Here is a 10,444-nt window from a genome sequence, read left to right as displayed (position 1 = left end):
AGGCAAAAAAAGTCTGCGATGAAAAAAAAAAATGGAAAAAAAACTGTTGATCAGGTGCACGTCAGCGAATATGTTCTCAATAGTATGTTTCATGTCGGCTACAGCAGAACCCTCGTTCTGTTTGGATCAATAGTAATCGAGTTGATAAGCGTGTCTTCTTGTCTGATCAATGCTGTGAGGCGAATGGACAGAGCGGCCGGCTGCTGGTCCCTCACCAGCCCGACGTGCACCAATACACCTGGCCTCTATAGGGATGCACCGATCTGATCGGCGCCGATCCATATCGGCCGATATTCCCATTATCGGTTTTGATCGGCGTTCTCAAAACGGCCGATCAGATGACGTGACATCTGCGAGAACTATCAGACGTTTCAATGGCGGCGCAACGGAGACGATGCGCCCGGCGAGGGCTGCAGAGGTCAGAGGTCAGAGGGGATCCTCCCCACCGAGCGGCGTCCGTCCCCGAGTTGAATCTCTGGGTCGACTCAGCCGACTCTCACATGTCTGCCCCTAGAGATGCTCACGCTAAACACATTCCATCGGGAGTGAGAGGGCTTTGCAAAGTTAGCGGAAAGAACCACGTGAAACAACATCCGTTTTTCAAAATAAGATGTCGACAAATCATACACAAACATATAAAAGTAAACAATGAACTGATTTTGTATCTTTAGAGATCGTTTCTGAGATTTAGCTTCAATTATGCTAACATTAAAACAGTTTTACTGGACCAAGGAAGAGTTTATAAAAATTAGTCAGACTTTTGTATGTTAAACAAAGTCCTGTAAATAGATTTCCCCAAGAGTTCCAGGAAATGAATGATGCAGATGTGTTCCATACATATCTGAATCCCCTACAATAGCAATCAAACAATTTTAATGTATCAATTAGGACATTTTTCAAAGTAAAAGTCCTAAATGTTTAAAGAAATCTGTAATTTCTTAATGTTTGAGGTGCTTTATATATGTATTTCCTCATAGTCCTCATAGCAATAATGCTACACAATAAATACAACGCTTCAATCAACACCGTGATCGGTGTTATCGGATCGGCAGATACTGATTTCAGTGATCGTGATCGGCACCAAAAACCTGATCGGTGCATCTCTAATTGTCAATCTATTAGCCGATCTATTTTCGCAAAATGATTTCCTCAAGCATTGCCTCCATTATTTATGGAAAGAAAAGAAAAAAACCTAGATGTCTGCTAGTTACGGTAACATGGCGATATAGACCGCGCGCGCACAGCGCGGCAATTTTTTTTTGGGAGCACCGAAGATCCATTTTGACCTTGGAAAAACCCTGGTGTGTGTGTGTATGTATGTGTGTGTCTGTGTGTGTGTGTGTATGTATGTGTGTGTCTGTGTGTGTGTGTGTCTGTGTGTGTGTGTGTATGTCTCACCATCAGCAGAAGCAGAAGCCACCAGCTGACCACTGAGGTCAAAGCAGACGTCCAGGACCTCCTCTGTGTGTCCGTCCAGCGTGGCCACACACTGCCCACTGAGCGCCGCCCACAGCTGGACACACACACACACACACACACGTACACACACACGTACACACACACGTCTCATGAGGAGCTGAAGGAAGTGACTCCATGACTCAGACCAGAGACCAGAAACCAGAGACCAGAGACCAGAGACTAGAGACCAGAGACTAGAGACCAGAGACTAGAGACTAGAGACCAGAGACCAGAGACCAGAGACCAGAGACCAGAGACTAGAGACTAGAGACCAGAGACCAGAGACCAGAGACTAGAGACCAGAGACCAGAGACCAGAGACCAGAGACCAGAGACCAGAGACCAGAGACCAGAGACCAGAGACCAGAGACTAGAGACTAGAGACCAGAGACCAGAGACCAGAGACCAGAGACTAGAGACCAGGAGACTAGAGACTAGAGACCAGAGACCAGAGACCAGAGACCAGAGACCAGAGACCAGAGACTAGAGAGAGACCAGAGACCAGAGACTAGAGAGAGACCAGAGACTAGAGACCAGAGACCAGAGACCAGAGACTAGAGACCAGGACCAGGACCAGGACCAGAGACTAGAGACTAGAGACCAGGACCAGAGACCAGAGACAAGAGACAAGAGACCAGAGACCCAGAGACCAGAGACCAGAGACCAGAGACCAGAGACCAGAGACCAGAGACCAGAGACCAGAGACCAGAGACCAGAGACTAGAGACCAGAGACTAGAGACCAGAGACCAGAGACCAGAGACAAGAGACCAGAGACTAGAGACTAGAGACCAGAGACCAGAGACTAGAGATTAGAGACCAGAGACCAGAGACTAGAGACCAGAGACCAGAGACCAGAGACTAGAGACCAGAGACCAGAGACTAGAGACCAGAGACTAGAGACCAGAGACTAGAGACTAGAGACCAGAGACCAGAGACCAGAGACTCGAGAGAACCCAGGAGTCTCAGAGCTGGTTCTGAAAGAGTAAAACATGTCAATGAAGAGAATCCATGAAGAACACACTACTGATGGGGTCGGGGTTCTGAGTGGTCTGGTTCTAATGGAGGTCTGAGTTCTCCTATGGGTCACAGGTTCTGATGGGGTCACAGGTTCTGATGAGGTCACAGGTTCTAATGAGGTCACAGGTTCTAATGGGGTCACAGGTTCTGATGGGGTCACAGGTTCTGATGAGGTCACAGGTTCTAATGAGGTCACAGGTTCTAATGGGGTCACAGGTTCTAATGAGGTCACAGGTTCTGATGGGGTCACAGGTTCTAATGGGGTCACAGGTTCTGATGGGGGTAACAGGTTCTGATGGGGTCACAGGTTCTGATGGGGTCACAGGTTCTAATGAGGTCACAGGTTCTGATGGGGTCACAGGTTCTGATGGGGTCACAGGTTCTAATGAGGTCACAGGTTCTAATGGGGTCACAGGTTCTAATGAGGTCACAGGTTCTAATGGGGTCACAGGTTCTGATGGGGTCACAGGTTCTAATGAGGTCACAGGTTCTGATGGGGTCACAGGTTCTAATGAGGTCACTGGTTCCGATGGGGTCACAGGTTCTAATGAGGTCACAGGTTCTGATGGGGTCACAGGTTCTAATGAGGTCACAGGTTCTGATGGGGTCACAGGTTCTAATGGGGTCACAGGTTCTAATGAGGTCACAGGTTCTGATAGGGTCACATGTTCTGATGGGGTCACAGGTTCTAATGAGGTCACATGTTGTAATGAGGTCACAGGTTCTGATGGGGTCACATGTTCTAATGAGGTCACAGGTTCTGATGGGGTCACATGTTCTGATGGGGTCACAGGTTCTGATGGGGTCACAGGTTCTGATGGGGTCACATGTTCTGATGGGGTCACAGGTTCTGATGGGGTCACAGGTTCTGATGGGGTCACCTTGCAGGTTCTGTCCATGGAGCTGGAGACGATGAGGGAACAATCCCAGTTGAACTGGACGTTGCTGACTTCAGCGCCGTGACCCTCCAGAGTGTGAAGACACCTGAGAGCCAGAGAGCGGTCAGTGAGGTCAGACTCTACTGGACTCTACTGGACTCTACTGGGTCTGTGTGGTTTCTGTCCTCTGAGGACCGGGTCTGACCTTCCTGAAGCGACGTCCCACACCGCCACGCTGTGGTCGAAGGAGCCGGTGATCAGCTGGCTCCCCAGGGTGTTGAAGGCCAGCGAGAGGACCTCGGCCCTGTGAGCCTGGAGGACATGAGGAGGACATTAGGAGACATGAGGAGGACATGAGGAGGACATTAAGAGACATGAGGAGGACATGAGGTGAGGAGACATGAGGAGGACATGAGGAGAACATGAGGTGAGTAGACATGAGGAGGACATGAGGAGACATGAGGAGGACATGATGTGAGGAGACATGAGGAGGAAATGAGGAGGACATGAGGAGACATGAAGAGACATGAGGAGGACATGAGGTGAGGAGACATGAGGAGGACATGTGTAGACATGAGGAGGACATGAGGAGACATGAGGAGGACATGAGGTGAGGAGACATGAGGAGGAAATGAGGAGGACATGAGGAGACATGAAGAGACATGAGGAGGACATGTGGAGACATGAGGAGGACATGAGGAGACATGAGGAGGACATGAGGTGAGGAGACATGAGGAGGAAATGAGGAGGACATGAGGAGACATGAGGAGGACATGACGAGGACATGAGGAGGAAATGAGGAGGACATGAGGAGACATGAGGGGGACATGAGGTGAGGAGACATGAGGAGGACATGAGGAAGACATGAGGAGGTCATGAGGAAGACATGAGGAGGACATGAGGAAGACATGAGGAGGACATGAGGAAGACATGAGGAGGTCATGAGGAGGACATGAGGAGGACACGAGGAGGACATGAGGAGACGAGGAGGACATGAGGAGGAGACGAGCAGGAGGAGACGAGGAGGACATGAGGAGGAGACGACGAGGACATGAGGAGGAGACGAGCAGGACATGAGGAGGACACGAGGAGGAGGAGACGAGGAGGACATGAGGAGGAAATGAGGAGGACATGAGGAGACATGAGGAGGACATGAGGAGACATGAGGGGGACATGAGGGGGACATGAGGACAAGAGGGGGACATGAGGAGACATGAGGACATCAGGGAAGACATGAGGAGGACATGAGGAGACATGAGGAGGAAATGAGGAGGACATGAGGAGACATGAGGAGGACATGACGAGGACATGAGGAGACATGAGGAGGAAATGAGGAGGACATGAGGAGACATGAGGGGGACATGAGGTGAGGAGACATGAGGAGGACATGAGGAGGAGACGAGCAGGAGGAGACGATGAGGACATGAGGAGACGAGGAGGACATGAGGAGGACATGAGGAGACATGAGGAGGACATGAGGAGACATGAGGAGGACATGAGGAGGACATGAGGAGGACATGAGGAGGACATGAGGAAGACATGAGGAGGACATGAGGAGGACATGAGGAGGACATGAGGAGGACACGAGGAGGACATGAGGAGGAGACGAGGAGGACATGAGGAGACGAGGAGGTCATGAGTAGGACGTGAGGAGGTCATGAGGAGGACATGAGGAGGAAGACATGAGGAGGACAGGAGGACATGAGGAGGACATGAGGAGGAAATGAGGAGGACATGAGGAGACATGAGGAGGACATGAGGAGACATGAGGAGGACATGAGGTCATGAGGAGGACATGAGGAGACACGAGGAGGTCATGAGGAGGACATGAGGAGGTCATGAGGAGGTCATGAGTAGGACATGAGGAGGACATGAGGAGGTCATGAGGAGGACATGAGGAAGACATGAGGAGGTCATGAGGAAGACATGAGGACAGGAGGACATGAGGAGGAAATGAGGAGGACACGAGGAGACATGAGGAGGACATGACGAGGAAATGAGGAGACATGAGGAGGACATGACGAGGAAATGAGGAGACATGAGGAGGACATGACGAGGACATGAGGAAGACATGAGGAGGACATGAGGAAGACATGAGGAAGACATGAGACGTGAGGAGGACATGAGGAGGTCATGAGGAAGACATGAGGAGGACATGAGGAAGACATGAGGAGGACATGACGAGGACATGAGGAGGAAATGAGGAGGACATGAGGAAGACATGAGGAGGACATGAGGAAGACATGAGGAGGACAGGAGGACATGAGGAGGACATGAGGAGACATGAGGACATGACGAGGACATGAGGAGGTCATGAGGAGGTCATGAGGAGGACATGACGAGGTCATGAGGAGGTCATGAGGAGAACATGAGGAGGTCATGAGGAGGACATGACAAGGTCATGAGGAGGACATGAGGAGGTCATGAGGAGGACATGAGACATGAGGAGGACAGGAGGACATGAGGAGACATGAGGAGGACATGATGAGACATGAGGAGGACATGAGGAGACATGAGGAGGACAGGAGGAGGTCATGAGGAGACATGAGGAGACATGAGGAGGTCATGAGGAGGACATGAGGAGACATGAGGAGGACAGGAGGACATGAGGAGACATGAGGAGGACATGAGGAGGACATGAGGAGACATGAGGAGGACATGACGAGGACATGACGAGGACATGATGAGGTCATGAGGAGGTCATGAGGAGAACATGAGGAGGTCATGGGGAGGACATGACAAGGTCATGAGGAGGTCATGAGGAGGACATGAGGACATGAGGAGGACATGACGAGGTCATGAGGAGAACATGAGGAGGTCATGAGGAGAACATGAGGAGGTCATGAGGAGGTAATGAGGAGGACATGACGAGGTCATGAGGAGAACATGAGGAGGACATGAGGAGAACGCTTCCTCACCGTCAGCGTGGCCACCTCCTCCCCAGTCTCCACGTCCCACAGCCGGGCCGTGGTGTCCATGCTGCCGGTGGCCACCAGGGTACTCTGGGGGTTGAAGGCCAGGCACACCTGCAGACACAAAGCTCTCTAGGACCGGGTGGACTGGTGGGCTCAAGGACTCATGGTGGACTCATGGTGGTCTCATGGTGGTCTCATGGTGGACTCATGGTCTCATGGTGGACTCATGGTCTCATGGTGGTCTCATGGTGGTCTCATGGTGGTCTCATGGTGGTCTCATGGTGGACTCATGGACTCATGGTGGTCTCATGGTGGTCTCATGGTGGTCTCATGGTGGACTCATGGTGGACTCATGGTGGTCTCATGGTGGTCTCATGGTGGACTCATGGTCTCATGGTGGACTCATGGTGGTCTCATGGACTCATGGTGGACTCATGATCTCATGGTGGACTCATGGTGGTCTCATGGACTCATGGTGGTCTCATGGTGGACTCATGGTGGTCTCATGGTGGACTCATGGTGGACTCATGGTCTCATGGACTCATGGTGGTCTCATGGTGGACTCATGGTCTCATGGTGGTCTCATGGTGGACTCATGGTGGACTCATGGTGGTCTCATGGTGGTCTCATGGTGGACTCATGGTGGACTCATGGTCTCATGGTGGACTCATGGTGGTCTCATGGACTCATGGTGGACTCATGATCTCATGGTGGTCTCATGGACTCATGGTGGACTCATGATCTCATGGTGGTCTCATGGTGGTCTCATGGACTCATGGTGGTCTCATGGTGGACTCATGGTGGACTCATGGTGGACTCATGGTCTCATGGACTCATGGTGGTCTCATGGACTCATGGTGGTCTCATGGTGGACTCATGGTCTCATGGTGGTCTCATGGTGGACTCATGGTCTCATGGTGGTCTCATGGTGGTCTCATGGTGGTTTCATGGTGGACTCATGGTGGTCTCATGGTGGACTCATGGTCTCATGGTGGTCTCATGGTGGTCTCATGGTGGACTCATGGTGGTCTCATGGTGGTCTCATGGTGGTCTCATGGTGGTCTCATGGTGGACTCATGGTGGACTCATGGTCTCATGGTGGTCTCATGGTGGACTCATGGTGGTCTCATGGTGGACTCATGGTGGTCTCATGGTCTCATGGTGGTCTCATGGACTCATGGTGGACTCATGATCTCATGGTGGACTCATGGTGGTCTCATGGTGGTCTCATGGACTCATGGTGGACTCATGGTGGTCTCATGGACTCATGGTGGACTCAAGGTCTCATGGTGGTCTCATGGTGGTCTCATGGTGGTCTCATGGTGGACTCATGGTGGACTCATGGTGGACTCAGGGTCTCATGGTCTCATGGTGGTCTCATGGTGGTCTCATGGTGGTCTACTCACGATCTCCGCGGCGTGGCCAGTGAAGCAGTGGAAGCAGCGGCCCGTGTCGGCACTCCACAGCCTGCAGGTCTTGTCGAAGGAGCCGGTGGCGATCTTGTCTCTGTGTAGAGAGAGAGTGAGCAGCAGTCCCCGGGCCAGGAGGCCGGCGGCCGCGGCTCCGTACCCGTAGGGGTTGTTGAAGGCCACGGCGTAGACCACGTTCCTGTGGCCCTCCAGCGTGAGCAGCTCCAGGCCCGAGGCCGTGGCCCACACCTTACACGTCCGGTCATAACTCCCTGTGATGAACCTGCAGAGCGTCAGAGGAGAACGATGAGGAGGGGACACCTACCTGGACCCGGACTCTGAGCTCCAGGAGGGGAGACCTACCTGGACCCGGACTCTGAGCTCCAGGAGGGGAGACCTACCTGGACCCGGACTCTGAGCTCCAGGAGGGGAGACCTACCTGGACCCGGACTCTGAGCTCCAGGAGGGGAGACCTACCTGGACCCGGACTCTGAGCTCCAGGAGGGGAGACCTACCTGGACCCGGACTCTGAGCTCCAGGAGGGGAGACCTACCTGGACCCGGACTCTGAGCTCCAGGAGGAGACCTACCTGGACCCGGACTCTGAGCTCCAGGAGGGGACACCTACCTGGACCCGGACTCTGAGCTCCAGGAGGGGACACCTACCTGGACCCGGACTCTGAGCTCCAGGAGGGGACACCTACCTGGACCCGGACTCTGAGCTCCAGGAGGGGACACCTACCTGGACCCGGACTCTGAGCTCCAGGAGGGGAGACCTACCTGGACCCGGACTTGTCAAAGGCCACGTTGGTCAGCGGCAGGATGTGGGCCTTCAGCCTCTAGGGCAGAAGACACCAGGTAAGACCTCCGAGGCCGTTATTCAAGTCTTCCTCTCTAACATGACCCGTCTTCACGGCCCTGTGGACCCTGCAGCCTCATCTCAAGCCTCATCTGGTGTCTCCAGTCTTCACTCAGAGCACATGGACCTCCAGCTGTTAAGAGACTGTCAGCATGCTCACTTCTGATGATGAGACCTCATAACTGACCTCTGCTGCTCTCTGCTGGTGAGATGGAGCGCTGCACTATTCACATGGACCCTGAACATACAGGACTGTCTCAGAAAATTAGAATATTGTGATGAAGTTCTTTATTTTCTGTAATGCAATTAAAAAAACAAAAATGTCATGCATTCTGGATTCATTACAAATCAACTGAAATATTGCAAGCCTTTTATTCTGATTTATTGCTGATTATGGCTTACAGCTTAAGAAAACTCAAATATCCTATCTCTAAATATTAGAATATCATGAAAAAGTATACTAGTAGGGTATTAAACAAATCACTTGAATTGTCTAATTAACTCGAAACACCTGCAAGGGTTTCCTGAGCCTTGACAAACACTCAGCTGTTATAAATCTTTTTTTTTACTTGGTCTGAGGAAATATTAAAATTTTATGAGATAGGATTTTAGAGTTTTCTTAAGCTGTAAGCCATAATCAGCAATATTAAAAGAATAAAAGGCTTGCAATATTTCAGTTGATTTGTAATGAATCCAGAATGCATGACATTTTTGTTTTTTTAATTGCATTACAGAAAATAAAGAACTTTATCACAATATTCTAATTTTCTGAGACAGTCCTGTATAATGTCGAATAACATCTGAACACCATGATGAACTTCCCCAATCTGAGCGCCTGGATTGAATCTGGATGTCATGTTATTGTAACAGTTGTAATGTGAGTCTGATCCAGAGTCTGACCTTGAAGAAGCAGAACCTGTGGCGGTCCTGCTGGCCCAGTTTCTGCTGCAGTCGGAGGATCAGCTGCTTGACCTGAACAGCCCTGGACTCAGTGACCAGAGGCTCCGAGAGGCGGATCTCTGACAGCAACTCATCTGGGTTTGATCTGCATAGAAACAAAATATATATATATATACATATATATATATACACATATATAAATATATATCTATACATAAATATATGTATATATTTATATATACATATATTTATATATACATATATATAAATATATGTGTATATATACATATATATATATATATATATGTAGGTTGTAGTTCAGAGTGAACAGTGAGGTTGTAGTTCAGTGAGGTTGTAGTTCAGTAAGGTTGTAGTTCAGAGTGAACAGTGAGGTTGTAGTTCAGTGAGGTTGTAGTTCAGTGAGGTTGTAGTTCAGGGTGAACAGTGAGGTTGTAGTTCAGTGAGGTTGTAGTTCAGAGTGAACAGTGAGGTTGTAGTTCAGTGAGGTTGTAGTTCAGTGAGGTTGTAGTTCAGGGTGAACAGTGAGGTTGTAGTTCAGTGAGGTTGTAGTTCAGGGTGAACAGTGAGGTTGTAGTTCAGTGAGGTTGTAGTTCAGAGTGAACAGTGAGGTTGTAGTTCAGTGTGAACACAGTGACTCAGCACTAACTCTGGACTCAGGTCCAGCAGCTCGATGGATCTGGTCCTCACAGTTCCTCCTTTCTCATATTCCAGAATAATCCCTGAGAGCAGAAACATGAGTGAAGCAGCTAGCTCTGTTAGCACAGCTTTCAACACATTCCTCTACAGCAGCGACTTCCGGTAAAGAGCCGGAAGTTACACTGAGGACACATTGAGACTTTCTTAGTAGTTAAATTAGTCTTACCTGGTGGATAATATCTGAGAAGGAACCGCTTGAGTTTCATTGTTTTGAGGCTCCGGACGTCAGCTAGCAACAAACCGTTTCTATGACGACGGACTCGGCGCCTGCCGTGCAGTCACAGCGCATGCG

General features: G+C 50.5%; 1 protein-coding gene across 2 annotated transcripts in view; it reads right to left on the bottom strand.

Moving 5' to 3' along the window:
* Positions 1–10,412, bottom strand: part of daw1 (dynein assembly factor with WDR repeat domains 1) — a 12,246-nt gene extending 1,834 nt beyond the window's left edge. Inside the window, exons 1-10 of one of the 2 annotated variants that reach the window (XM_056442652.1) lie at positions 10,319–10,412; positions 10,103–10,175; positions 9,436–9,580; positions 8,457–8,515; positions 7,838–7,960; positions 7,675–7,774; positions 6,272–6,379; positions 3,559–3,665; positions 3,357–3,459; positions 1,399–1,513 (exon numbers count right to left, since the gene is read on the bottom strand). In XM_056442652.1, the coding sequence (XP_056298627.1) occupies positions 1,399–1,513; positions 3,357–3,459; positions 3,559–3,665; positions 6,272–6,379; positions 7,675–7,774; positions 7,838–7,960; positions 8,457–8,515; positions 9,436–9,580; positions 10,103–10,175; positions 10,319–10,358 (973 nt within the window). In that variant the 5' untranslated portion in view covers positions 10,359–10,412. The remainder of the gene's footprint in view (positions 1–1,398; positions 1,514–3,356; positions 3,460–3,558; positions 3,666–6,271; positions 6,380–7,674; positions 7,775–7,837; positions 7,961–8,456; positions 8,516–9,435; positions 9,581–10,102; positions 10,176–10,318) is intronic. The other variant, XM_056442653.1, reaches the window with a different exon arrangement.
* Positions 10,413–10,444: the final 32 nt, after the last annotated feature.

Source organism: Pseudoliparis swirei, chromosome 21, assembly GCF_029220125.1.
Source record: "Pseudoliparis swirei isolate HS2019 ecotype Mariana Trench chromosome 21, NWPU_hadal_v1, whole genome shotgun sequence".
In the NCBI taxonomy this organism is placed as follows: Eukaryota; Metazoa; Chordata; class Actinopteri; order Perciformes; family Liparidae; genus Pseudoliparis; species Pseudoliparis swirei.
Note: the sequence above shows the minus strand (reverse complement) of the source record. Positions and strands in the feature narration are given on the sequence as shown.